Genomic DNA, 27,310 nt, shown 5'->3' with positions numbered 1-27,310 from the left:
CCTTGGTATCACCATCTCAGCATGGCCGGCTTTGATTTTTGATCTCTTGAGCCAGGTAAGATAATACCCTTACAGGACAAAGGTACTGAAATGTTCAGTGTTATGTGAACTCAGAAATAAGTTGCGATAACCATTGAAATTTGGTTTTTCATTTTCTGTCAAACAAAAATAGGAAAATATGTACTGACTGGCATGATTTTGATTGACACAAGAGAAAAACTAAATTTCAGTGTGCAATGCAGCTTCAGCAGAAAACCTTCAAATTTTTGATGTAAGTCAGGGCAAGGCTAACTCACAGATCAAACCCTGAAACAACCTCTAGGCTGATCTAAGTCAGAGCAAGCCTAACTCACAGATAGAACCCTGAAACAACCTCTGGACTGATCAAAGTCAGAGCACGGCTAACTTACAGATTGAACCCTGAAACAACTTCTGGGTCAACCTATTAGTCATTCCAAATGACCCCAGAGGGGCTGGCATGTGTATTTTTTTACCCACAAATGTAAACTGTCTAGCTTGCTGATTGTTCTAGAGCCATGGTAAGTAAGAGGGCACACCACCAAATTACATTTTTAATTTGCACACATTGAAACTCACTGTTTCCCCCCCAGATATTTTGCATCTTCATCAAAAAACACCATATTGTATGTCCTCTTATTTACCACGATATGGTGACCATTGAAAATTTGTTAAGTTTATAATACACAGAAACAAGGCTCGAGGTGCTTTCCGAGCAGCCAGTTCTCAATATGGTATGCGGCAGTTCTATATAACTGGTTGACCGAGTTCTAAAAACTAACAAGAACTGATGCTTACCATTTAGAACTGGCTGCTCAGACTGGTAGGTTCAAATTAATGGAAAGCATCCTTAGTCTCTACTCGAATGTGATGTGTTTAAGGTGGTTGTCAACAAGGTATTTGTTTGAAAATATATTTGTTAATAATAAAGGCAAAACTCAGACTCACAGGAAATTGCTTTTATTACAACTGTAACCATGAAAACTATCCATCCTTGTCCATAAATAATTATAATATGACTGTATCTTAAATGAAAAGAATAAATTATTGAACTAAATAAATAACTATTTAAGTTTTTACAACTTTTAAAATTGCCTTCTCGTGATAAAATCTTCCTAAATGATAGCGTTCCAATTCAGTATTCATTCTAGTTTTTGGTTCAATAGTCTTTTCTTTATTCCTCTCTCTTTGTTTGAAGTAGTTCCCCTTTGAAATAATTATCGTGACGAGCAAATAAAGGTCTTCTCTCAAACAAATTTTTTTAGTTTACTGAACTGTAGGATTTGCATGATCTTAAATATATATTTTGCTTATATTTTGATTTTGTTCCCATCTAAAGCAGATTATTAGTACCTAGTATTAATTTAATATCGTATCGACTTTTTTAAGTGAAGATTTTTGGTATCCGGAATGAGCGTGTTTTGTTTTAAATATGAAGTACTGTGGATTAATGTTTGGATTTATCTTTTGCTTAGAATAAAATAAAATTGCTCAAAGAACAAATTTAAAAATTACATTAATTAAAAGAAAAAGCAAAGAAGATTTGCAGGACAAAATAATTATTTTTTTTGATGAAAAAATTCCAGTAGTTTGAAGCAGGTTTTAAATTGCTTCATGAACCAAAACAAAGTTGCAACTGGATTTTTGTTGCTGATCAATAATTATTGTAAAGCCATAATATTTAAAGAGAAAAGTAAAGAGTACATTGACCATTTTAAAAAGAAAAAAAAGTGAGCCATCTTGTGATCATATCTAACATTTGTTTTCATTACTGGAACTTAATATTTCTCTTTGATCATGTAACTTACAATGATGTAATTGTATTTTTTGCACTTCATTCAAATGATCATTCTTGTATGAAAACTTAGGGATTCAAGTATCCAACAACAACAAAAAAATTTTTTTTTGTCCTAAATGCTCTTTGCTTTTATTTAAAATTTGGGATAAAAACGATAAAATAAGATCAATAAAACTTGAACTATGAATGTTGAACAATACATACATTAATCTATACATTTCCACGATTGAGAAGGCATAAAGTGAACACGATTGCCTTAAATGGTATAGCAAATTTTTTTTACAAAGGCATAATCTTGGATTCTGAATTTTAAACCAATCCTTCATTTTAAATTTTTTTCCTAGAAAATATGTGTTTCGTTTAACTTTTCTAGAAAAGTAGAATTTGTGAGTACAAATTTTTGGATTGTCAATGAATAATATGTGTACCATTTTATTGGAAGTTCAATTTGAAAATAATGTTCCAAGAATATTATAATATATTGGGCCTAGAAGATGAGATAAAATGTGTATACTTTGAATATCCAAGTATGGTAGTTTGTTTTCAAGGCTGGTAGGTTGTGTGGAATTTCTTTTCCTCTAGAGATACAGCATCAAACTGTCTTTTAACTGGATTATTGGTCAATTAAAGATGACTTTGTCACAGGTGCTGTCTCTCTGATCAGGGCAAACATGTTTCATCATCTTGCTCTGCAAGTGTTCCAAGATTTTGTTTCTGGAGAGAGAGTATCTCAATTGATCCATTTTAAGATATCATACCACATACCAGTCCTTAAGTCTGTTACTCTTCAATTTGCTCTCAGATACACATTGCCACGGTTCACAAGATTTACTCTGAACTTGGATTCTTTGTATCGAGAATGTTGCAGTTAATTAAGGAAAGGTTTCTCTGCTCTTATCTTGCAAACACATCACCTTTTTTGATAGCTAAAGCATTAATCTTTCTTTCTTTGCTTCCTTGCACTGTTTTAGTGCCATCCTTGTTGGTACAGCAAATACTGTTTCATCGATGTTGGAATAGGTAAAGTGTTAATATTCGCTTTGTTTAAATGTTCCTTTCCTATGGACTTCCGTATTGTACGCCTACAGAGATCTTGAAGTGGTTGCGGTTCAGCTAGAAAATAAAATAAGAATTGCTCAATCACAATGACATTGCATAATAACCAATACTTAACATAATATAATTCAGTGCCATTAAACTACTAATAAATCATTGGTATTGTCAGAATCAAACTTATAAATTAAAAGACCTTTTAAAGTGAACATGAAACAATGGTACGAAGTCGAGGTTGAACTAATTGCTAAAAAACAGTAAATATGCAAGTCATTGAACACAACAAGGTCAACCTCAACTTGGATACATTGTTTTGTGGGCCCTCAACCTAATTAGGTAAATGTCCGAATTAATTATCATTTTCTAGGCTTACGAAGAATTAGTTATGTAATTTTTGATTTTGAAATAATTAATACCAGTAATTTAAAATAAATTAATGAATAAATGTTTACTCAAATTAATTTTAAATCTATCTAAAGGAAGTTTTGATTGTAACAAATTTTCTAATTAACATTATTTTTTGGTTTGTTGGATTGCTAATTCTCTTCAGGAACTTAATGAAAATTTCCAATAAAAAAGAACTTATAAGAAACTTATAAAAATTTCTGATAGCTCTTTACAGTTTAACAGTCTATGAATTAAACGTCCTCATTTAATCTTGCCAACTATGGAGATTAAAGACTTTTATTGATATCCTGTAATAGCTTTTGGGCTGATCAAAATCAGGGAGGGTACAGCTATTTCACAGATGGGATTGGAATTTAGAGTTTTAATTGTGGAGGGAGGAAAACAGGCAAACCTAGAGAAACAGCTCAAGATTTATTTATTTCTCTATGGAAAACACCAGGAAATTATAACCTTGTGTTTGACATCCTTCATACAGGATACTAAACTATCCCACAGTGACTTTTGTTATTGTAAGATTATGCTGTAGTCAATGACAATTCACCTCAAAACTTCTTAAAGAAGCATTTGAAAGAATTCAGCTGCAATACTAAGATCTGTATTGACGAACAGATGTTAAAACGACAAAAGCTCTTTGTGTAGAATGTTGATAGGACAATAAGGGACTACAAACTTGTACAAAGAAAATTAGGCTGACAGCTTATAAGGAAACAGAAGAAATTAGATTGAATTTCTAATAACATTACAAAAAATATGTCTCATTTTTTGTTCTTGGTTTTTGAACCATCAAAATCTAAACAAAAAAAAACAAACAAAAACTTGTAACTGGTAGTTTCTCAAACTATGATGTAAATTGTAAAAAAAATCATTTGACATTTTGCTGTTCTCTTTGATAAACGTTTTATCAAAGGAAAAAAAATTCTAATTCAAATACTCTAAAATGTAGAAGAAAAAAAAGAGTCGAAGGAGAAATCTCATTTCCTTTGCTTTTTATAAAATCTCTTAAGTACTTTTTGTCCTTCTTCTTTTATTCTTTAAAAGAAGAAAATCTTAAATAAACTCGAATAAACTTAAATTGATGAAGATTCAAGTTTTCATTCATTAAAATGTTATAGAAATTTTTAAAAAAATTTTGTTTAAGTATAAAAATCTAAACTCTTCAGTGTCTAAAACATTTGGAATTAAAGAACAGAATTCTTAAAATTTTATTTATATTTCTCTCTATTATAGTTTACAAAAAAAAAGTAGACCTTAGGATATAAAAACGTTAATAGAATATTAACTTTTTCTCTACCTAATAACACTAGTACAGCAATTATGTAGTCAATTTATTGATAAATCCTCAACACATTCAACTGGAAAATTACTTTATTTGAATTTAGAGCTGTTTTTAGAACTTTTAAGATCAAGTTTCGACAAGTATTTCCATTGTTTTCTTCGTTTTAAAAGCGTGGCATTATTTGTTTATCAAAGGGATTTTTTGGGGAATATCAAATGAATGAAAATTCAAGGGGAATTTTCTGTGAGGTTGAGATCGTAGGTTGTGAAAGTTATTGTAGATAATATTCCCGTGAAGACGAATAGGACGATAGATAAACCCGTACATTCAAAGACCATCGCGTTCAACAGGTGAATCTGGACACAAGCCAACTCAAAGAAACGATTTTTATGACCATTGTTCTTTTGTCCAAGTCTAGATGTCCTTCGATACCCTAATACATGACATAAACACAACCAAAACACGAAAAAGAACTCCCAAAGTTCTCCGGAAAAAGTTTGAAAATATTAGTTTAAAAACATGATCGAGGATTTGTATGTTCTTTCTCGCTTAAGAGGTTTAGATTTATTATTATTTTTGATTCCTTTGATGAATAATTTATGTCTATTCATCGGGCTCTGACAAAGACCAGTCAGATGATGGAAAGATGAAAGAAAGATCGAAATTACACAATAATCAAAAATCGAACAACGTAAAATTTCACTTTCCGAAAATGAAAACCCAAAGGTTTTAGAAATCCCTCGTATTGGGTTCCGAAAATGAAAGAAAAAAAGCGAAAATATTTTTTTTACAAACTAACAGTTTCGAAGATGAAAGCATGATGATATCATCCTTATGAATGTTTTGATTTTAAAGCGTTGAAAGGATTCGTCTTATTTTCCCTTGCTCTTTAACCTTATCCTAAAAATATCTATTAGTTGTTCGACCCCGTTGATATTTCCTCCTATACCTATAGGCTATTTTCTTTATGCTTAAATAGCGTAAACATTAGCTTTTGATTTCATAGTTAGTAGTGCTCTTACGTAAAGGAAATGGTGGTCGAATGGGCGAATGGCAAGAAAATGAAATACTATTCCAAGGAAATTCTAGGCTAGTGATGACCAGTACTTCCAGAAACTTAGAAAACAATGTTATACAACTTTCATACTATAAACTTTAAATACTACAATAGAATTCAGTTTAGTATTGGATTTTAGATTAGTCACAGTATAGATGATCTTTTGGATCAATGGACGAATCGTAAACAAAGACTCAGTACTATTCCCCCCTATTGATATATGAAGAAGAATCCAATAATACTTACGATCTAGTCCACCAATGTAGTACATAGCTATCTCACAGTGTCCCCACACAGCAGATACTACAGGGTATACCGTATGGCCCTTGAGACCACGAAATGCAACTCCTAAGTATCTTCCATCTATTGTCTCAAAAGCTAGAGTTCCCTCGTCCATATCCAAGATGACACGAAATCTATCGGGCACAGTAAAGTTGTGTTCAACGTCTTGTTGAGCGGGATATTTAACCGTAGGATTATTTTTCTCATCGTGATAGAGTTTATTCCTTACAATATCCCAGCCCCAGCCATCGTCAGTTTTTCCGATCAGAGAATGATAGCCCGTGCAATGTAAGGGCGCTTTTTGGGTAGCAACACCGACTACTGCGTGAGTCCCGCGTTGTCGGGTTGACCAATTGATTTCCCAAACATGGAAACCCCTTGTAAAACCCTTTCGCCCGCGTATACAGTCCGTACTCTGAGCAACTGGATGTCTGTGAAACGTGAAAGGATCGTCGTCTTTGACGAAGACGTTGACCGATCGATCAGAAGGGTTCCAAGAGAAGTCCTTTTGTCGTTCTCTTGGTATTGGTGGACGATCGAGTACTGAATCCAGTTTTTCTGGACGCGCCAAATCGCGCGCACGATCTTCTTCTTCTTTGAGAAAATTCAGGGATTTATACAACCCTTGTCTGTTGTCGTTATGGTCACTTCTTTTCACTGAAGAAATTCGTGATCCCATGGCGTTGAAGGGATGGCGTGTAAAAAGATTTGGCGACAAACTTGAAGAATCCAACTTGAAACTACACCGGATCCGGGAAGATCTCTTGCTCTTCTTAACTATAATTCTGGACTATTTTCTGGAGAGAGAGAGAAACACACAAAGAAAATCAGAATGAAAGAAAGTGGGTAACAAAAATTCTACAGCTGATCAAAGTTCTGTTGAACGATTGATCGAAAATGGACATCACATTTCGAATAAATGACACAACAACACGCTTATAAGAAAGCCCCAAAACACTAAAATCCCCTTCGAAAACGATCTAGATTTTACCTATCTGACTTACATTCCAGTTGTGTTGTTCAGTGATTACTAAAGTAAGCACCTTCAACGCGATTTCTTTTTAAAACTCCAATGTGTCCTCTGAATGGCCTTTGTTGTCATCGAGAAAATTTTTGATCAATGATATTTATATCTCGTGCATGTATATATTGTATAGACGGTATGACGCATGCGCAGTCACCTTTGTGTATTCAAGCGTGAATCTAACACGTCTGAGCGAAACAACGTGTGTTGCACGCGTTATATTTCGTTTCCGGTTTCGTGAACAATTTAGCGAAGGGATTAAAAGAGTCAGGGAATGGTGCTCGGCTGTGCGTGAATCTCGAACTAGAACTCGGGGAAACTTTTGGGATCCCGTTCAGGAATCCCTAGCAGTGGTCTGGCGGTGACTTAATTGTTCAAACATGGTTGTATCTATAACATGTTGATGATTTTCCACTACATGACAAAGAACGCGAATTCCTTTGAGCTATTATCAGTTGGCACAGTGTCATCAGCATCAATTTTTAATCACAGTCGCGTAAGAAAAGCTTTTGGAGCATTTTATTGACTCCAAGAATAGCAGGTGATTGTTAAGTGCTCGGCGAAGCGTAGACGATGCGACCATATGCTACTAGCATGGGGAACAACGAACCCTTTACACTTCTATCTTATGTTCATCCATCGCTAGATGATCCAATTATTTTAACCTGATTCCTAAGACCTCTTGTAAACTCAGTAATTCAGTGCTCATAAAACACTGAACGCTACAAACCCGGGGTTACTAGCCTCAAACGCATCACAGTCCATTTGGCCCCCCGTGAATAAGTATTAACAGATATAGGATAATTTTTATTTTCTTTTGAAAATCATACGTTGTCCTTCGTGGTGGGTACCGCATAAACCCTTGTTCTAGGTCCTCGGGGCATAAAACATAACACGACCTATAAATCAAGAATTGGTCTTGGTAGTTATTGCGAAATATTCAAGTACGACTTGATTTTCCGGTCTATTGGAGCAGCGAGTGAACAAACGTTGAGTCACTTAGCGGATTCTGGTGCCGATAGGTCATGTAGTTTGTTCACAAAAACAATGAGTTAACTCTGGAATTCAATAAACATATTTCTTGAGCTAGTTAAGACATGTTTTTTGGACAGATTTTGAAGTCGGATAAAATGGCAAATGCCAGAAGTGAATAGCGTGCGGTTCTGTTCTCTCATGTGTTTTCTTGGTTTTGTTTGTTCTGTTGTGACTTATGGGCCGTATCGAAATTGTAATTCATATTTTTGTAGGCTAACTATAACAGATCGTTGGACTCAGCGTTTTTCCACCAAAACTGTTCATCTGAAGTAAGTCCTAACGTCAAAAGGAAGTCTTAAATTTTTATTCCAAGTTCTACTTCCCATTACAGGGATCTCAAAGTTTTTTCTTTTGATTTACATGCTACCAAAATAAAATCGAGGAGTGTTCGGAAACAGCCGTAACGTTCCGGAATTGCATGGGACGTGTCGGAAAGTCACCGATCAGTCATCGGCCAAATAGTCGGAGAGAATGCGTGACGGGGTGATGTCACTGACAGAGGCAGTGCATTCATTCCAGACGCAATCGTGATTCGCTTAGAAACGGTGGGCACATCACGAACAATGACTAATTCAATATTTGTTTTCATCTTTCTTATTTCCTAGCATACCTCACTCTTAATCGACGAAGTTTGAAGTTTTTAAAAATGTGTGAAAATATTGCTTATCGTGTAGCTCGTCCTAGGGTATAAGAGCAGAGTCACGTAGTGCTTACATTTCGTGTGCTCGAACAAATCCTCTAAACAATCATCTATATATATCCCAAAATTAAAAAGAACAGTCCAACACGAAACGGATTTATGCTGTTATGAACCGATCAGTCACGATATAAATCCATATAGCTGGTCATACTTTTCCTTATAAGTCCATAAATTTTGTATTTTTAATTCATTTACTCTCAATCATAATAACTCCAAAAATCCTTATCTGTACTAATTATTTTCTATAGTATGACCGATATAAAAGATAACATTAGATACAAAATCCAGGGTTATATTAAATATACTTCCTATTGCAATTCACTACAGTACATATCTAGTCACGTCCATTTTTTTCATTAACTCTCATCAAGATTTTGCTCATTACTCCCCTTACAGTATAACAGATATTAAAAAAATTAGCATCTGTATACGCTGAAAGCCAAGATTACTTACAATATTACTTTGCATCGCAATTACTGGATTATGTTATGAGTCACGTCCATGTCATTAGTTTTACTCTAATATTTACTATTTTGAAATTGTTCTTAAAGGTCACGCGAATATCTCGACTTTAAATATATATTCCTCAGTACAAATCAAATATTTAGTCGCTTTTCTTTTCGGTTTTGAAATACATTATCGGAAAAATAAATTTGGAAATTAAGATGGAGAATAATGGTCTTCTGACGCCCGTCTGTACAGTAAAATAAAAAGAAAATAATAATAAAAATAAATAAAAAGTCTATCTGAGATCTAGATTATTATTAATCAGATTATAGATTAATTGGATTAGTCGAAGTCAGTTAACCACATTAAAGGCATAGAAAAACATTGATCTGATCGCTAAATTAAAGTGCAAATAAACTTTGAAATGGGTTGACCCTAAAAGAACCAAAAGAATTTTTCCTCTTCCTTATTAAAATAATAGCTTTTATTTAAGACAAAGTTAAACAGAGTTGGAATTTAAAGCTCCTAACACCTTGAATTTATGTGTTGTTTCCTTTATTAGTTCTTCCTGCCTAGATCAAAAGGTATCCTTTTGTAGAACTGAATGAGAGCGAATTAGAGAGGATTTCCTTTTTGTGGCTTGTAAAGTTCCTATTATGTATGAAATCATTCATTTTGTGTTTAGAGGTGGAGTAGTAACATGTACTGCTTAAAAATGGGAAAAAGGGAGAGGAGAGAAGGAAGGGAGGAAAGAAGATAAGAGGAGAGAGAGAAAGAGAGGGAAGAAGGAGGGAGAGAGAGATGGGGGGGGAGGACCAAGAGCTAATAGAGCCCAGGCGTAGCTCACTTCGCTGGTGCGCGCTCTTCGAAGCTAGCGTTTCACGGTCATTATCGTTGAAGTACGACCCGCGAAGTTGGATGTCTGGTTTGCCAACTAGCCATTTCAACGATCGTCAAGCAAAGCACTGCATTTAAAAAAACTCAGTATCTTAAGGGAAATTTTAGACTGAGTTACTGAGTTGAATATTTTAATCCTCTAATTTTCTAAAATCTTTAATTCAGTCAATTATTATTCCGTTCTTTGATTGACGGTCGTCGAAATAGTGCTAGGCGGCAAAGGAGACACGATAAAACTTCGCGCGTTTCGCACTTCAACGATAAGGAAAAGAGAGGGAAAGAGGGAAAGAGAGGGGAGAGAAAGGGAGAGAAAAGGAAGAAGAAAACCGAGAGAAAAATAACTTAATAAAGATCTCTCATAGGGAGATAAAGGATGAAAAATGGAGAGAGATTTTAAAGCTACCAGTGAAGGGGGAGAGGGGTCATGATTGTTAACTTTACCTTCGAAATTCAATCTCTTTTAATTTTGGTCAGAATTAACGACTCCTAAGGGCACCGGGACTTTGGTAGCAAAGAGATAAATTCAAAATGTGTATTGACGTTCTTTAATATTTGTCGGAACACTAACCTCAGAATCTTGTACGGAAATACCAGAAGTGAAAGAATATCGTTGGGGTTCATTTATCCTTAGCGGATCCGAACATCAGTACGTGACATAGATATTCCCTATTCCGTTATTAAGGATTATTAGGAGCAAAAGACAATTAAGGGCACGTCAGAGCCATTGACATTTTACAAAACGAGATTTAGAGGGAAGGAAATGAAATACTGGACTCATTTGCGGTTCCGAAGTATCTCAATTGCAAATTGGACTAAAAAGCACACGGCATATTAAAGATAAAGAGACGAGACGAGACGGAACTAGAAGAGAGGAGAGGAGAAGAGAGGAGAGGAGAAGAGAGGAGAGGAGAAGAGAGGAGAGGAGAAGAGAGGAGAGGGAAAATATTTACGCATGCAGAATTTATAAATTATACAGTTAACATGTACTACGCCGGCTATGCGACAACTCGTCCTTGCTTTTTCAGTGTAGATTCTTAATAATAATAATATAATATGATTTATATAGCGCCTATACAAGTCGGCTCTAAGCGCTGTAAAATATATATAAATTATAATTCAAAAGCTAGTTTAAACAAATGAGTCTTAAGGTCTTTCTTAAAAGTTTTTAGACATGAAGTGTTTCTAAGAGGAGACGGTAGTGAATTCCATAGAACAGGAGCAGACACAGAAAAACAACGATAACCATAAGATTTAAGATTGTACGGACAAGTAACAAGAAGCAGTTCCTTGGATGAGCGGAGAGTTCTTTTAGGTTTATACACAGTTATGAGATCAGACAAGTAGACAGTAAAAAGTATTCTTACTTTTCGAATTTTTTTTTGGCATGCGAAAATGCCGATCTTGAAGTATTTAGTAGATGAGTATCAGAGTCTAGGGGTAATAGCTTACACCTGCGACAATTATAGCTTTTTATGGTGCAATTATTAAAACATGTTAAAAGGCACTCACGTTGGGATCGCCATTAGCCTTTCTGAGGTTGAGGAAAAAACTGGGTCGAGTTGGCATTGCAGTGGATTGTGGGATTGTTTTAGGGGAAAAACCGCCTCCCGGTTAGCTCAGTTGGTTGGACACTGGTCTGTTGTGCGGGAGGTCGTTGGTTCAAGCCCTCGCGGCCGGACTCACACTCAGGTGTCTTGAAATATCTGAGTAGGGTGCTGCCTTTGCTCTAAAAATCTCTGCAAATGGTTAGACCTTCGCCGTGGCTCGGATGACCACGTAAAATGGCGGTCCCGTTTTACTTGGAGACGTTAAACATAGAGGGCGGCAAATAGACCTTATTCGTGGTGTGACAATGTTTTACCAATTCAGCGTGACAAACCCTTGGGGGAATGAAGAGCTATTGTTTTGAAACTCGTCGGGATATCATCGTTATTCCTTTCGTATCCTTTGGGATACTCATGAATTTTTCGAAGAGTAAAAACAAAAGAAAATGAATCCTCTGGAGGTTCGTTACGCTGAATTGGGAAAACATTGTCACACCACGAATAAGGTCTATATTCAGTGCTTAGCTGGCTGCTGTCACTTCACCCTCTAAGACACTTTTTTTTTCCAAGATAGCCACGATTTCACCCTTGAAACAGTTCTACAATCCACTGCATTGCCATGTCGATCGACAGTCATTTCCAGTCAACCTCAAAATGACTAATAATATCAATCTAAAGCTTTAAGATGTTGTATAACACATAAAAGTCAAATAATTTGTTGTTAAACAATTAATAATACGTTCGACAAAATTACTCGACTCTGATTAGACAAGATGAGTACAATATAATCCCTCTGTAGAGTCCTAATTATAAGTTTCTCAATTTTGTTGAGTTTATTATAAACAAAAAATCGCACGATCTTCTCGTACGATTCGGTATTTATAGATACTCGTGATGTTTTCAAAGTTCTCAAATTGAAACCTTTCAAAACATCACTCGTACCTATAAATTCCGAAATGTACTCGAGATCGTGCGACATTCTATACTAACACTAGTCCGTTAGCGGGATTTTTTCTCACGACGAAGCGAAGTTAGAAGCCATTGTCAGTGCTGAGAGTTTGCTTACGTCAGCATAACATTTCGCAATAAAATTTCTTTATTTAACTAGCGTAAAAAAACTTTCGTAACACATGCTAGCCTGTTACTACGCTATGTACGTGCCATAAATATATAACGAGGAATAAAGGCATGATTGTTATTATGACTTTAAAGTCTAATTTACTAAGTAAGAAGCTTTATTCATTAACTTTATCCTTGTAGGTGATAAGAACGAAGGAGAAACAAGTTTACGTGTCGTGATGTTATCGGAGTTTTGTCGTGACATGTTCGTCGCGGTTCGCGGTTCGCTGTGTGCTTTGTTCGTTATTGAATAAAAACATGCGCGTTTCCTTGTCATATCTTCCGCGTCCTATACATAAAACCTGATCTCGTGCTGCGACATTATAAATGAGGAAAATTTATAGCAGCAATATCGTTTTATTTCACACGTTTATATGTTGGAATCCTAGAGTCTTAGCAGGAGGGAATTCACTGGGGGTCTGGGAAGGAAACAAAGACTATAGAATCCAAAAATAGCCCAGAGGCTCTTATTTGTTGAAATTAGTTTGAACAAAATGAAACGTCAAGGTACGATGGAAGATAACAATTGATAAACAGCGTTTTGGAAAACTTAGAGGATTGGAGCAAAATTAGCCTCGTTTTGGTGTTATTTGTTCTTTTTCTTATAGTCAGTACTACTAAGTAGTTTGTACTACATCTACCAGAATCCTTTGCACACTTTCTTTTATGTAGTTATCAGTCAGTTGAATGAACTTCATTACCAGTCTACGATGAAACCAGCGCAAATGCTGCCCGTCATGTGCTCTTAACCAAAGAGTATTCTAATAATATTGCTTCTGGTATCAGCTGAATAAATCTTATGAATGTCATTGATTAGCAAATTACGAGATTGACACTGCCCGTCATGTGCTGTAAAACAGCTCGTCATGTGCTATGAAACTGCCCGTCACGTGCTGTCAAGTGAGAAATTCGGGATAAAATCGCATGCAAACTGGAAACGATCCTTCAGAACTGGCAAAAAATCTCACTGATCACCAACCTTCGATCAATGACAGGCAAACACTGCCATGTGCTATTCACCACACGTGATTAGACTAAAGTAAAGACGAGTGTTTTGGTCTAATCTCCGCGCGCGTCCACAGGAATCCCCACAGGAAAAGTTGGGCCGCTCGCATTCTACATATGATTTATATTTAAGTCAGTGCCATAATACGGTCTGTTTAACGACTCTAATGGTCATTTAAAAAAGCTTTCATCGCTATCTTGTTTTTTTTTTCCCCCGCTCAGAAGCCTTAATGGTAATCAGCCGGTATCTTTTCAAGCTTTAAATCAATAAAACGACAACCGGTAATATCAAAGCAAAGGACATTTTTCATAAATTAAAAAAAACATTTCTTTATGAGGTTGCCAATTGATGTGGCAAAAAATGTTTCCCTTTTAACATCATATTACTGAAATACCAGAGGATATATACATTTTAAATAGATACATTAGAAATTCTTCGGGGATTTTCGTTTCCTTTTCCGTTCTCGCCCTATAGAACAATTGAGGGTGTATACGCGAATAGGCATGTCTTACGCTAAAACCTGTTCGCAGCGAAAATATTCTCTTTCCTTCCTTCCTTTTCTCATGATCCCACTCGACCCGCCACATATCTATATAACCCGCCGTAACTGATTCAGTATCGAACTTTTAGCCCCGCTTCATGATATTTTTTCTTGTTTTACTATAGGGTTTGTGTTTTACTGTAGAATGATTTGTGTTTTACTGATTTCGAGTCTTGCTTTTTGCTATATACTCGTTTCCAATTTTTCCCCAGGGCCGGTTTTCGAGGTTTAATTTTTCCCCCCGAAAGTTGGTTGAAACCGGACCAACCGTACCGGTGGCTACGACCCCGTTCCCTAGCTTAGTTTTCTGCCTTTGTTTTCTCAGTATTTTTATGAAGACGATTTTCCGATACACTGTTTTGATAGAGGTAAAAAAAAAACATATTGAAACCTGGAATTTAGTCTTTTTGGCATTAGTATATTTTTCTAATCTTGCTTTCGCTATTTCTATCAGTTTCTTATAAAAGTCTTATCACGGAATCCTTCGAAGTTTCCAGAAATTTTTTGAATTTTCAAAAAATTTCTCTTAGCCTAACCATACTTGTGTGCTATTGTTCATACAATTTTAATCTATTCTCTGTGAATTATATTCAAACATCTTTCTCGATAAACCTATTTACTTAATTAAACCAGTTAGAACCTGTTACTATGCAATTGTGTTGTAGTAATCACCTCAAGTCTAAGAGATAGTTGTATACAGGTGTGTAATAAAAACACCTGGTTCACGTTTGAAAAGAACTTGCTTTCCCCTATCTATTTGCATTATTACCGTTTCAACATAATTACCTTCTGAACAAGGTTCCCGATGTCCTCAAAATAAAATTCCATATGAAGCGACTTATTTTTTCCAAGGCTTTTGTATTTCCGAAACTATGATTTTTGACATCCTTGTTATTTGGTTCCGCTTACTATGCGTGACAAAAGAATGCGTTACTCATCAATATACGAAGCGTTACTATTTCGAAGCATGACGTGTCTAAGTTATTATTTATTTATTTTATTTTACATTACTCATAGCAATTAAATTTGCAAGCAAGCACTATTCTATTAGGTCATTGCCATTATTTTTAACAATTACGCTTGACGTATAAAACTACTGATGCAAGTAAAAAATAACTACATTGAATTGTTTGCTGGCACCACAGGAATCATAAACTTATTAGTTTTAGTACTACATAAGAAAATAAAGAAATCATTGAAAGTCGACAGCTGGTTGCTCTAAATTGTTGTACGGTATCTATATAAAGACATATTGTAGAAAAGCACTGAAATGAGTTATTCATAAACTCGTTTCAAACATTTATACCGGAAGCTTGGTTTTATGCGTGGCAATTAAAAATATAATACGAAAACTAGTTTTTTTAAAGCATAAATATTGGGAATTATATTACCCATTTCGAGATTGAGTAAAAGACTCTGGTATGAAGTTGGATTTGTAGTGCATTTTGAAGGTGTTTTAGGGACGAAAAAAAATAGATGCCATCTTGGAAATATTTCCCTAAAACAGTCCGACAATGCACCGCAATGTCAACTCGACCTAGTCTTTTCCGCAACCTCGGAACGGTTATTAAGCGACTTGACTGATTCTTAATTGCGGGATATCCTATCCCACTGAATAGTTGGCGCGCTTTTGCACTTGTAAAATTAAATTTGGCGCCAAACCAAGAAACGAAAAACCCGCGCGGGGCTGTATATGTACGTGTACGAAGGACGAACTCCGTGTACTTCATTTTTTTTCTACATATTTAAGTCACTCTCGGGATATGAATTCAGACCTAATGTTAAAGTGCCTATCACCCTTGTGACAATATTCTCAGTATTGATTCTAAATGGGGAGATGTCGAGTAAATCCGAAAAAAATTCATAGTTTGAATGCGGCTTCTTGAAGCTATTAAGGTTTTTCCATGCCATTTTCTACGTATGAGGAGGCATTTATGGTTATTTGTTCCTTGTAATTCTAAGCACCGGCTTCTATGTGAAAATTAACTTGCAATAATTTCTATAAGAGCAATGGGAAAAACAATGACGTATTCCAAATTTGATTTATCTGTGCTCGTAATGTTTTACTCTTCATACGTCACAACATTAGCATATGACATGGAAAAACCTTTAAAACTTCAAGAAGCCGCACTCAAACTATTTTTTCCCCGAGTCATTCAGCATATTACCCCACGCAGAATCAATACTATAAATTTTGTCAGAAGGGTGATAGGCACTTTAACCTGGGGGTTTCCATGAAGCGATTAGGAGTATTGATATTCCCCCTGAATGGGATGCTAGTCCCAGGTTACCCCCAACACATCAGGTTACCCTAAAGATTTTTTCGTGTCTAATTATACACCTGGGTGAAGTAAGGGAACGAGATTAAAGTAAAGCATCTAATTGCCCAATTTAACATATTATGAATGTGTTTATATATATATATATATTTACAATAGTTTACAAATTTCTCGCGCGCTGATTGTTTATCTTTTATCATCAATAAGAGGACAGACAGTGATAAGGCTGACGTCAACGAGCGCGCGCTCTTTCCGTTGATTGTTTTGATCGCAAAAAAACGAGAATATTTTATCGGTTTTGTAAAATTAATTGTAAAAAACAAATAGACATCAGTTTTTTATGTGTCTGGCATCTTATTGACGATTAATTGCGTCATCACATTGTCAAAGTAGTATACGGATCCACACTACTTTGACAAAGTGATGACGCAATTTATCGTCAATAAGAGGACAGACACATAAAAAACTGATGTCTATTTGTTAACTCAACTATGATACAAATCAATCGAATAAGACTTAAATTAATGCTTGGCTTCATTACACCTATTTCCAAAATTACGCGACCGGCGCTGCTAACGACTCTTCTCGTTTTCTGTGTTTTGATGGCTGCCGTCACCCAAATATGAAAACGGCTCGCTCTTGCGAAATCCTTGCTTTGTAAATTCTGAAACGAAGCAAACTTGTCTTTCTGTAATATTCAAACGGTTGAAACTTTAAGATCATTATAATTTGGGCTTTTTTGAATGAAAACAAACCGTCCGGAGTTTGATTGACGGCAGCCAAAACGCAAGTACCCTTCAAGTGCCAACTACACAGCAGGTCGCGTAATTTTGAAAATAGATGTAAAGTTGAAACTTTGCATGTTTGGACGAATCTCACCTCGTTTTTTAATGCCTAGGATTCCAATTTTGACCTTTCTTAGCCGGATCACGTACGAGGTTCAGTGCTTTCCTTTTTTTACCTGTCCTAAACAGCCGACAAAAAATGTATTCGTGTTGGTCTTCCATCACCTGGCACTGATAATTATCAGAAGTGTTGCAGTCTACCATATCAAACTTATTCCATACATTTATGAACATTTGCTCTTTTTAGCGCCTAGGCCTACGCGGACACATTTTAATGTACTGCGCATGCGAATCAATCCCATATATGGATTTTCAAAATGGCGGACACGACTCGTGTAAAACGTGAGTCAAAATTTCCAGTGAGGTATATGCAGGAATTTTCCTCGGATTTTGCTTCAAAGCAAAGAAAATCGTCAAAGAAAGACAATAATCTTTATGACGTTGTAGTAACTGAGGTAGATAAGTCAAAGAAGCGAATAAAAATCCACTATGTTGGGTATAGTACAAAGTATGACGAGTGAAAATCTTTTGGAGATGGAGCAAGCTTTCCCTTTGTTCGTCATGAAAAGCTGAATATACCTTCCGCAGATTCAATTGGAGATAGACAAGAAATATTCCATGGACAATTATATCGGGAAATCAAGAGAAATTTGTTTTCTGGTCGAAGGGATGATCCAGCTGTACGCATAGAGCTTAGGGTTGAGCCAGATGTGTTTGAAGGAGGACTTGCCACAGTAGTAAGAGGTATTAAAGAAAGACAAAAGACTATTTACGGGCTACCGTCCAACAGACTCATTGACAATTTCCTTGATAAAAAGTGGGATGAGCGCATTTTTAATGGTAATGGAGACTTTGCCTTTGTAATTAAAGGAACAGTTCGCTACTGGCTTTCAAAATCTAATCCTATAGTAGAATATAAGTTAATTGGAGATCAATATGTGAAGTCTGAGATTGAAGAAAGAAATTTTATTGTATTTACATTTGTTCGTGGTTATGGAAATCGTTACAATTACAGTACATTTAGTTCATAATACTAGAAATGACTTGAGAAAAAATATTTGATGAAACATAATTGCATAATTATAGATAAGAATTAATAACAATGGAATAAGTAAAAATACATTTCTTTGCCAATAATTAATAATTTTGGTATTAGATTATGCTTAATATATACATATTTTTTTAGAGGCAATATAATAGTCTGAAGAAGCAATACTTTTTACTGTTGTTTTGATTGCAATATAGCTCTACATTGATGTTTTGATTTATATTAATGAAGATTCAGAACATCATTTTTGATACAAGGTATGTTTAAATATCTAGCACATTAACTGTTGTGTTAGAATGTTGATCATCACAGTGAATACCCTATACCCAGTGAATAACCTATTAAAAACTTTATTGTGCAATTAGGCATTTTTTTGTCCATACATTATTTACTCTCTCAAGATGTGCACAACAAGTTTGAAAGCCACAGTTTGCACATTTCTCAGTGCAAGTCTTAATATTATGGCAGCTTTTTGAGCAGTTTTTACATTGATATGTGGCTTTAACTCTCTCACAGCCTTCTGCTTCAAGGAAGTGAATTCTGTTTTTCTTTAAAAAGAGTTGTTTCAGAGCAGAAATACCTCTATGATTGGTAGATCTAAAATAATTTTTTGATGCATTGTCATTAAATTTTTCCATCCCTTGTTGTGTAAAATATGCGAGATTCTTGTACAGTGATAGGAACTCAGGAACATGGGCATACAGCGCATGCATATACAGTTTGTAGGGTGTCACATCTTTTGCCTGATACAAAGAGAGAAATAAGGAGAAGAAATTTCTGATTTTGCATTTCAAATTGATAATGCTTTCCTCAGATGAAAATGTAAGTTTGAGGTCCCCTATGATTTCTATGAAATCAATCCAGAGTTTTTCAAGATCATTACATTTGTCATAAAATGGAAGAAGTGTAGAAAAGTTAATATGCTGAAATAAAATAAGTTTTTCAGGGCCAGTTAGATCTCTATATTCTAATTTTTTAGTATCTTTGTTGATTTTCCATGAAAATGATATTCCAATGTTGTTTAGAAAGGTTTCATAGCCTGTCATGTGCTTGTACTTATCCCTTTGAAATCCATTTGGAAATTTTTTTAGCTTGTCAACTGCATCCTGCCTTCTGAGTTCTCTAATCAGTAGCTCAATTAAATTATCTGATATTCTTAGAATAAATGTAAGTTATCAATAATTACATGATCAATAGGAATAAAAGGGAAGAGAGGAACAGCTTTACAATTAAATTTTTTAGACTTGGCATGATTAGATATTTCATCAAGGGATCTTGCTCCTTGCTTTGAATCACTAATTGACCATGTTTTAGTAGTATCATGCCTTTCCATTCTTGGGCACTTGCACCATATGCATGCATGATCTTGGTTTGCCTTTCCCAACCCACAAACTAAAGCTAAAAATTTCCAATCCCCACCCAGAAAATATTCTATGTTATATGTTATATTATTGACAGTAATTTCTTTTAATTTAGACATTTCATTCGTAAGATCAGAAAGGGATATTCTTAAGTTATCATAATCTTCTTGTATTTTTATGACTGCTAGTATATAATTACCTTTCTCTCCCATAGCAATATCTTTTTCGTTTAAAATTGTATAAGTAATGTTTTCATTTTTAAAGTCCTTCCAACATTAGTCCCATCACCACTGATTTTGACCTGTATGGTATTTCCTTCCAGCAGTTCTCCCTGTTTCTGTAGCCTTTGTATTTGCTCTTCTAAACTCTTAGCAAATTCAATCTGAATACCTTCAGCATCACCAGGGGTTGGCCTCACTTCCCATTGACCATTTAATGCTTGCATCCTCTTTACCATTTTATATTGACATGGAATTTCCTTGGATTTTTGAGCAAGTTCATTCCATGCTTCATTGGAAAGATTGAATTTGTCTTTGATATATAACCAGGTATTCAGTTCATTGATGTCATCACTAGTCAATTCTTTTGTTGGGGCGTTAGTAAAATCTATATCTTGTTCGTTAGCTAGCTCAAAAGTCTCAAACATTCCGGTATCAGGATTAAAAACTTCAACTTTCGCAGCCATAAAATTATAAAGGCCAAGAAAGGATAGTGTTGTCTTGCATTGTTCTTTCAAACTAGATCTTATTCTTGTCCTTTGCTGTGGGGAGTATTCATTAAAAGTTTTATTTTTTTCTGGACCTCTCACTTTGTTTTGTTTTCTGGCAACTTTTAGCGCTATTGCTCTGAATTGTTTCTTATAATAGTTCCTTTGTTTTTCTGTTCTTTTTAAGGCGTCCGTGAGTTTTTCTTCGTGTAGTTTTTTAACCTTTTCTTGGACTAATGATTCTTCAAGTTTTCTTTTTGTTTTCCTTAATTTTCTAATTTCCTCTTTAAGTTTTCCAACATCTAACTCGTTGTAATATATTTTGAACCGATAGGTCTTTCCATTTTTCCACGAGTCTAAAATTTTCTTTGCCAACCTGCCACCGCCTTTTAACCGTGCTGCTTTAACTTTTGCTTGTAAATTGTAAATTTGAGTTTTGATCGCACTGATAATTCTGTTGTTGACGGTGATCCCTTTAAGACCCGATTCGTCCAGAACCTTTTCAACAATAGTCTTCAATGCCGACTCATAGCTTTCTCCACCATCGCGTTGTATTTTTTTCGACAATGTATAAATCAGAAAGCTGAAATTGTAAAATTAGGAAACATATAATTAAAACTATAGTATTCCCGCGCATTTCCAGAAATCAATTCCAACGCTACTTACTTATTGATTTCGTGGAAAAAATGAGGAAATTCTGCTCCTTTCGAACCTCCTTCGGAAGATTGCTCTCCAAGTGCTTCGACAGCAGGGGCAGCGAAGAGAATCAGTACGAGAGAGGCAAGAAGTATAACATTCGAATTCATTTTGACCGCGTAAAATCCTTACGAATGTGGGTCTGTTTTACATCAAAATGCGGGTTTTTCCATATACTAATCAATTCAGCTGCTACCTTTTTGATTGGTTGATTTTGGAGCTATTTATAGGGGTTTTTGTGCACGTACGTGTGCTGAAATATGAGGAAAGCCATACAAACATTGACCTCACCGATGATCAAAAATTCCAAATTGACCGGGGTAAAAAATAATCTACGAGATCCAGAAAACTAAAAACATTGAAAGGAGATGTTATTCTATCGTTTTCCGTTGCTACCTTTTTCATATTGTTAGAAGAGATGAATATATCCAACAAAATGTACAAAAAAATGTTCAAAATTGCGTGTTTGACCGTGATTTAGGAGGGGGCGTGAGCGTCAGTTTCCTTTTGTTGACCTTTTGTTAAGCGTAAGTTTCATATGTCTAGAACCACCTTTTTTGTAAGGATCATATGCTTTCTCTGAATTTCCGAAAATGACAAGGAACTTTAGCATATTTTCAAAAACCCTAGTCTGCGTGGTCAGAAATCCTCAAAAAATAAATGACTCGATAGCTACTTGTAACAGAGATTTAACCAAGATTTATGAGACTTCAATGAATGATAAATGCACTGCTTACTGTAATCATTGCAAACCTGGCTGAAGTTGCAGTTTCGTAGAGACCGAAAAATCCCCAAAGTAGAAAAAAATTTCCCCTCTGGATCTTCCGGAAAACCGAAAGTCAAAGTTCCAAATATGGACCCCTCTCCCCCCGGCTCAGAGACCTGTTGAATGCTGGACAGTGGGTATCCGTGTAGTGAGTAATTCTACAAACAAATTAAAACGTTTAGCATATATGAAAACAAGCGACACTTTATTCTGTTGACAAATTTCGTGTTGAAGATATTTGAGCCGGAATAAACCAAGAGTGTACATGCCCGGAACAGAAACTAAAAAGAATAATCTTTCTCGGACAGAGCCAGCTGCATTATAGTTCTGGAGGTCGGGCTATGCGGACCGTTAACGTTATTATGGCTTACTACAAAAGCTAAGCTTGGGTTCCATGCAACTCGCATCAAGCCGGGTGAGCTTTTTGGGTGTAACAAACTAATATAAGAACCTATACTATTGGAAAAATTCCATCAGGTTTCTATTATGATGGTTGGCATGATAATTTATTGTGACTCGACTATATGCACGTGAAAAATGTGGCGGTGAAAAGAAAGGCAAAACCTCGGAGGAGCTTCTTCTCGGCCACTCCCAGATTACATCCGGGAATTGAAATGCTGATTAAGCGAATAATCTTACTTGAAAGGTCCGATATGGCTGAACACAGTTCGAACCAACTGTACGTATCAAGAAGGAAGTCATACAAATAATGCCTGTGCACGTGCGAGGGCCGAAAAGGGAAATAAATGACGCCACAGGCAAAATTTTGTACCCAGAGCCTACGTTGACCCTGAGAGGAACATGGACTCTGGGCACGAGATTGAAACTACGCTTCCGCTGGTCAGCAGACGTCACCCGACGGTTATGACCTCGTCCGTCTATTTTTAACCACTGTGTTCATTCCAATTATCAAAAATATTTTTTCGAACTAAATGCTGTCAGAGATGATCATTTATTATCGTATGATGCAAAGTTTGCTTAAATATTTATGAGCACGTTTTCAAGCTAGATACGTAGGCACATTCTTGGTAGGAATTGAGTTGATTGAATGAGAAAAACCGCAAAACTTAGACGACGAAAGCCGCAAATTTGGATAGTCTTTATAGAGTGAGATTATTATCAGTATAACTACCGATATTTTCTTTCCTTGTATTCCAAAATATTTCATGACACAAGGTTCTAAGATAGAACCTCGTCGATAAAAATTATATCTTATAGTGTTTTGATCGCAAATTGACTAGTAATACAATATTCCATTTCGCACTCTTCTTACTGGCAGTTCGACATAAATTACCTATATATCCCAAAAAATGTTTAGCTGAGTTAGCTGGATTATTTATGAATATGCAAAACAATGCATTATTTTGATACTTGCCTTTTGATGTTTTCCTATATATCTTGAAGATAATATTCTCGAATTCAAAGTCTTGCTGAAGCGAGTTAAATTTGAAGGCCTCTTGTACCAGAAAATTTACAGATCTCGCTCTGGACCGAGTAGCTGAATTAAAATTTTTAGTCTGTATGAACTGAAAAGGTTACTTCATATATTGACAGCACATATCTGTTTGAACTGTTATACTGACGTACGACTGTAATTAATTCTTGACCTAGACACCTGTCAAGTCACGTACTGTTCTAAATTCCGTCTTATTGCTTCTCCATCGAATTATGACTTCCTTGAACACAGGGCTAATATTTTCCCCATATATATGTTCCATGGCTAGCTTTGTATTGTCAGGCATAATTATATGTGTCTGATATACGCGCGCATATTATACAAACTAATATATTTGCGCTTCATGGTTTATGCATCATTGGATGAATCCACTACGACAGTTGGGGTCTTAATGACGCCAGACTTCAATTTAAAGTTGGTTTGCGTAAATAAGAGGTCACGTCGTCACGCAAGGGGCTGTCGTCGAGTGTAGAGGAAGACGGAACTCGAGAACGTTCTAGATCTAAATTTGTTGGGTGTTTTTGAACCAGAGAGGGAAGAGATACTCTTCACGTCACTCGCTAACCCTGGTGTGAATATGGATCTTAAAAGCTTTGAACGTGGGACTCCATCGCCGATTGCTCGCGCGATTTTGTCACACAATTCTCGAATTGTGAGATTTCGCGGCTGATGTTTTGTTATGATTTATATGCTAATGGCATCGCAGAGTACACAGAGCGTCATGCAAAAAATCGCGATGTTGAAATTCAACAGTCACGCGCTCTTTCGCACGCATGGATAACGTGCGTGAAGTAACGTACTTCTACCGCCTGGGCCTAGTGGATATATTTATTGGATGACCTCATCGACTTATCCACTGGATAAGGATTTGTCCGTTGGATAGCGCTATCCACCCTGCGTACAACCGGGCCCTGGTGTACACTGCTGATGAAACATAACTAAACTAAACTAACTAACTAACTAAATAAATTATGGTTGGCCAAATGTTGCAAAATTCAACAGCATGTATATTTATATTCAACAAAATATAATTACATTCAACAATAAAATTGTGTTCAAATTCAACCTTCGTTAATTATATTCAACACTTATATTTGCATTCAACTACAAAATTGTGTTCAAATTCTACCTTCGTTATTTATGTTCAGCACATCATATCTATTCAACTTCAATGATACATATTTCTATTCAAGGCTGCCTTCGTTTATCTATACACATTATATAATTCGGCATGCAACAACAACTTGTATCCAACTTCAACCTTCGATTTATGTTCAAGACCAAGACCTAAATACTCGTTCAAGACTTCTTACGTAAGTTCCCGGACATTGGCGAATATTCATTCAACAAAAATTGCTCTAGCCTCTCCTCCCTTAAATATGCCCGCCATCTTGGATTCTGCACTGAAGGGGTGGTACTCGGTGGAACTGACGCTTGCTCTGCCTGCTCTGTCTTCTGGGTAAACTCCAAGATGGCTGTCATCGGACCCAGTCCATCCTGAACGATACTCGTCCAAAATGGCGGATAATTTGACGGAACAGTTTATTGATTGCTTTAGTGATATTTTAGAATTGCTTAGTTATTGCGAGGAGAAGGAAAACTGTACTAGTAAGCCTTTAATTGAATCTACCATTAATCGATTGGAAGTTGCAGTGAAGTTCTTGGAACAAATTTTACCCATCCTAAATGAACGCAAAGAAGAGATGAGCGAAGTTGCTAGGAATCTTAAGATTTTGTTTCACAGATGGTGTCGTAAATTGCAAGAACTCGAGCTAAGAAGCACCCCGAACTGTACACATTTAGCTGTCTACTCAGTTCAGCCACCCGAGAGATGTGAAAATACTGGACCAGGGAGACCTAAGTTCAAAATCGAAGAAGACACCCTACTGCAGTTCAGAAAGCTAGGCTTCACTTGGAAAGATATAGCTCGACTCTTACTCGTGTCACGTTGGACTCTATGGCGACGAGTACGAGAGCTTGGTATTGAGAAGAAAATTGGCTTTACTGATATCGAAAATGGGGAGCTTGATTACATTATTCATTCTTTCATGACAGCTCAAGGATGTCTTGTTGGCTACTCGATGGTTCGTGGTCACTTAAGGGATATAGGAATCAAGGTCCAACGAAATCGCATTCGAGAAAGTATTGCGCGTGTTGATCCCGTAAATACTCGTCTAAGATGGGCAACAGTTATTTCTAGGAGAACTTATTCAGTACCTGGCCCCAACAGCTTATGGCACATCGACGGTCATCACAGCTTAATAACTTGGGGTTTTGTAATTCACGGATGCATAGATGGTTTTCCCCGGCTAATTTGTTTTCTTAAGTGTTCTTCCAACAACAGAAAGGAAACTGTAGAAGACCTCTTTCTAGAGAGTGTCCAGAATTATTCATGGCCTTCCCGGGTCCGTACGGACTATGGAGGAGAAAACGTTCTGGTCTGGGAACATATGAATGCAGTCCGAGGAAATGGAAGGGGATCTGTTCTGGTTGGCAATTCTACACACAATCAACGCATAGAGCGTCTGTGGCGCGACGTGTTTCGATGTTTTGGGAGCTTATTCTACTACACATTTCAGTCCATGCAAGAATCAGGTCTGCTTGATATCACTAACATGCTGCATATGTTTATGCTTCATTACGTTTATCTTCCAAGAATCAATGCTGCCATTACAAGTTTTGCTGCTGCTTGGAATAAACACCCTATTAGGACTGAGAGGAACTGGATTCCAGAACAGATATGGTCCAACGGAATGATTGACAGAGTTAACAGTGGGCTTTGCGCAGTGGCTGACGTTAGAGGTGATGGAAATGTATCTGAAGATGACTGAGAGTGGTATGGCTTTGATCCTGGAGCACCTCTTCCACCAGATGATGGTCTCTCTACTGTCGAGGTAGATGATGTGAACTTTGACCTTCCAAATGACATACTCATGCTTCTTGCTAATGAAATTGATCCACTTGCTAATTCAAGCGCTTTTGGAATTGACATTTTTTCAAGAGGAGTTTCACTTCTTCAGGATCTGCTGTATGATCATGCTCAATGAGAAAAATTGTGAGCAGGTTGTTTTCAGCATCTACACCAAATTGAAAACATTGTTGGGTTCAAAAATGTTAAATCATTGAAGAAGGGTGAGCTGGGTAAACAGTTAATGGGGCTATTATTATGGATCTTGATGTTTGCAGCTATCAAACATGGATTAAAGTTGGGAAACAAAGCATTTTTGTCACTCCAAATGCCAAGGATATTGCTCTTAGATCTGATGATTTAACCTTTTGCACCCAACAATGATTTTTTAATGCCATGTATAAACCTTTTAAAAAGAACTGTTCAGGCTAAAAGCAAGAGGGTGATGACCAAAAAGAGTTCTGGATAGTCATAATTTGTTAATATATTCCAATTATATATTTTTTCTATTACAAGTAAATCTAGCATTCATTTTGGTCATCAGATTCTTGCTTTTACCCTTGACAACAATTATTGGAATAAGATAAGAGTATAATGTAATTGTGTGAAAATAAACTAAGTCCCACATCCTTCCTAAAACAAAACTCAGACAGTTTTCATTTTTTATTTCTAATTTCAACATAATCTGGAACATTGGCAATATAATGGAGAGTAGCCTCCTCCACAGGCATCACAGCCCTTTCTGACAGTAAGAATGGCTTTGTTGGAGGCTAGAATGATAAAGTTTTTAATTTTGATAAATAAAACAACACAAAATCCAAAGGGACTGCCCTAGTATTACATAAAAGGGGGAGAGGTGCTATAGAGGAAAAACTTTTTACCAAAATAGTCCAGAATCTAGAACATGTGGATTCCTGTTTACACTTCATCTTTACATTTTACTATGCTGCCCTTAATTACATTGCTAACTGCTACAGTATCTCCTTCATCCCCCCCCCCCCCCCAAATTCCATTCAAACTTGGGCAGCTTGTCCCTAAAT

General features: G+C 36.1%; 3 protein-coding genes across 5 annotated transcripts; 1 reads left to right on the top strand and 2 right to left on the bottom strand.

Annotated features, from left to right (window-relative positions):
* Positions 1-962: 962 nt before the first annotated feature.
* LOC116303011 (protein gustavus) lies at positions 963-23,472 on the bottom strand. 3 transcript variants are annotated; one of them, XM_031712447.2, is made up of 3 exons: positions 23,282-23,472; positions 5,857-6,689; positions 963-2,929 (listed from the first exon to the last, which is right to left on the bottom strand). In XM_031712447.2, the coding sequence occupies exons 2-3, from the start codon at positions 6,569-6,571 to the stop codon at positions 2,784-2,786; spliced, it is 861 nt and encodes a 286-aa protein (XP_031568307.1). In that variant the 5' UTR covers positions 6,572-6,689; positions 23,282-23,472; the 3' UTR covers positions 963-2,783. The 3 variants fall into 3 exon arrangements, with proteins under 3 accessions (XP_031568307.1, XP_031568306.1, XP_031568308.1); XM_031712446.2 differs by lacking the exon at positions 23,282-23,472 and adding an exon at positions 6,897-7,036; XM_031712448.2 differs by lacking the exon at positions 23,282-23,472 and adding an exon at positions 6,884-7,023.
* Positions 18,470-23,239, bottom strand: LOC148911433 (uncharacterized). The gene is made up of 2 exons (XM_089030096.1): positions 21,111-23,239; positions 18,470-21,027 (listed from the first exon to the last, which is right to left on the bottom strand). Exons 1-2 carry the CDS (start codon positions 21,248-21,250, stop codon positions 19,968-19,970), a joined length of 1,200 nt encoding a protein of 399 aa, XP_088886222.1. The 5' UTR covers positions 21,251-23,239; the 3' UTR covers positions 18,470-19,967.
* A 975-nt stretch (positions 23,473-24,447) lies between the features above and the next one.
* LOC148911432 (uncharacterized) lies at positions 24,448-27,092 on the top strand. Its single transcript, XM_089030094.1, has one exon. It carries the CDS (start codon positions 24,880-24,882, stop codon positions 26,191-26,193), a length of 1,314 nt encoding a protein of 437 aa, XP_088886220.1. The 5' UTR covers positions 24,448-24,879; the 3' UTR covers positions 26,194-27,092.
* The last annotated feature ends 218 nt before the right edge of the window (positions 27,093-27,310 follow it).

Source organism: Actinia tenebrosa, unplaced genomic scaffold (genome assembly GCF_029948245.1).
Source record: "Actinia tenebrosa isolate PJP-AT-01 unplaced genomic scaffold, QUT_ActTen_1.0 PGA_scaffold14__42_contigs__length_11649687, whole genome shotgun sequence".
In the NCBI taxonomy this organism is placed as follows: domain Eukaryota; kingdom Metazoa; phylum Cnidaria; class Anthozoa; order Actiniaria; family Actiniidae; genus Actinia; species Actinia tenebrosa.
The sequence above is the reverse complement of the archived record's forward strand: the minus strand, read 5'-3'. Positions and strand labels throughout refer to the sequence as shown.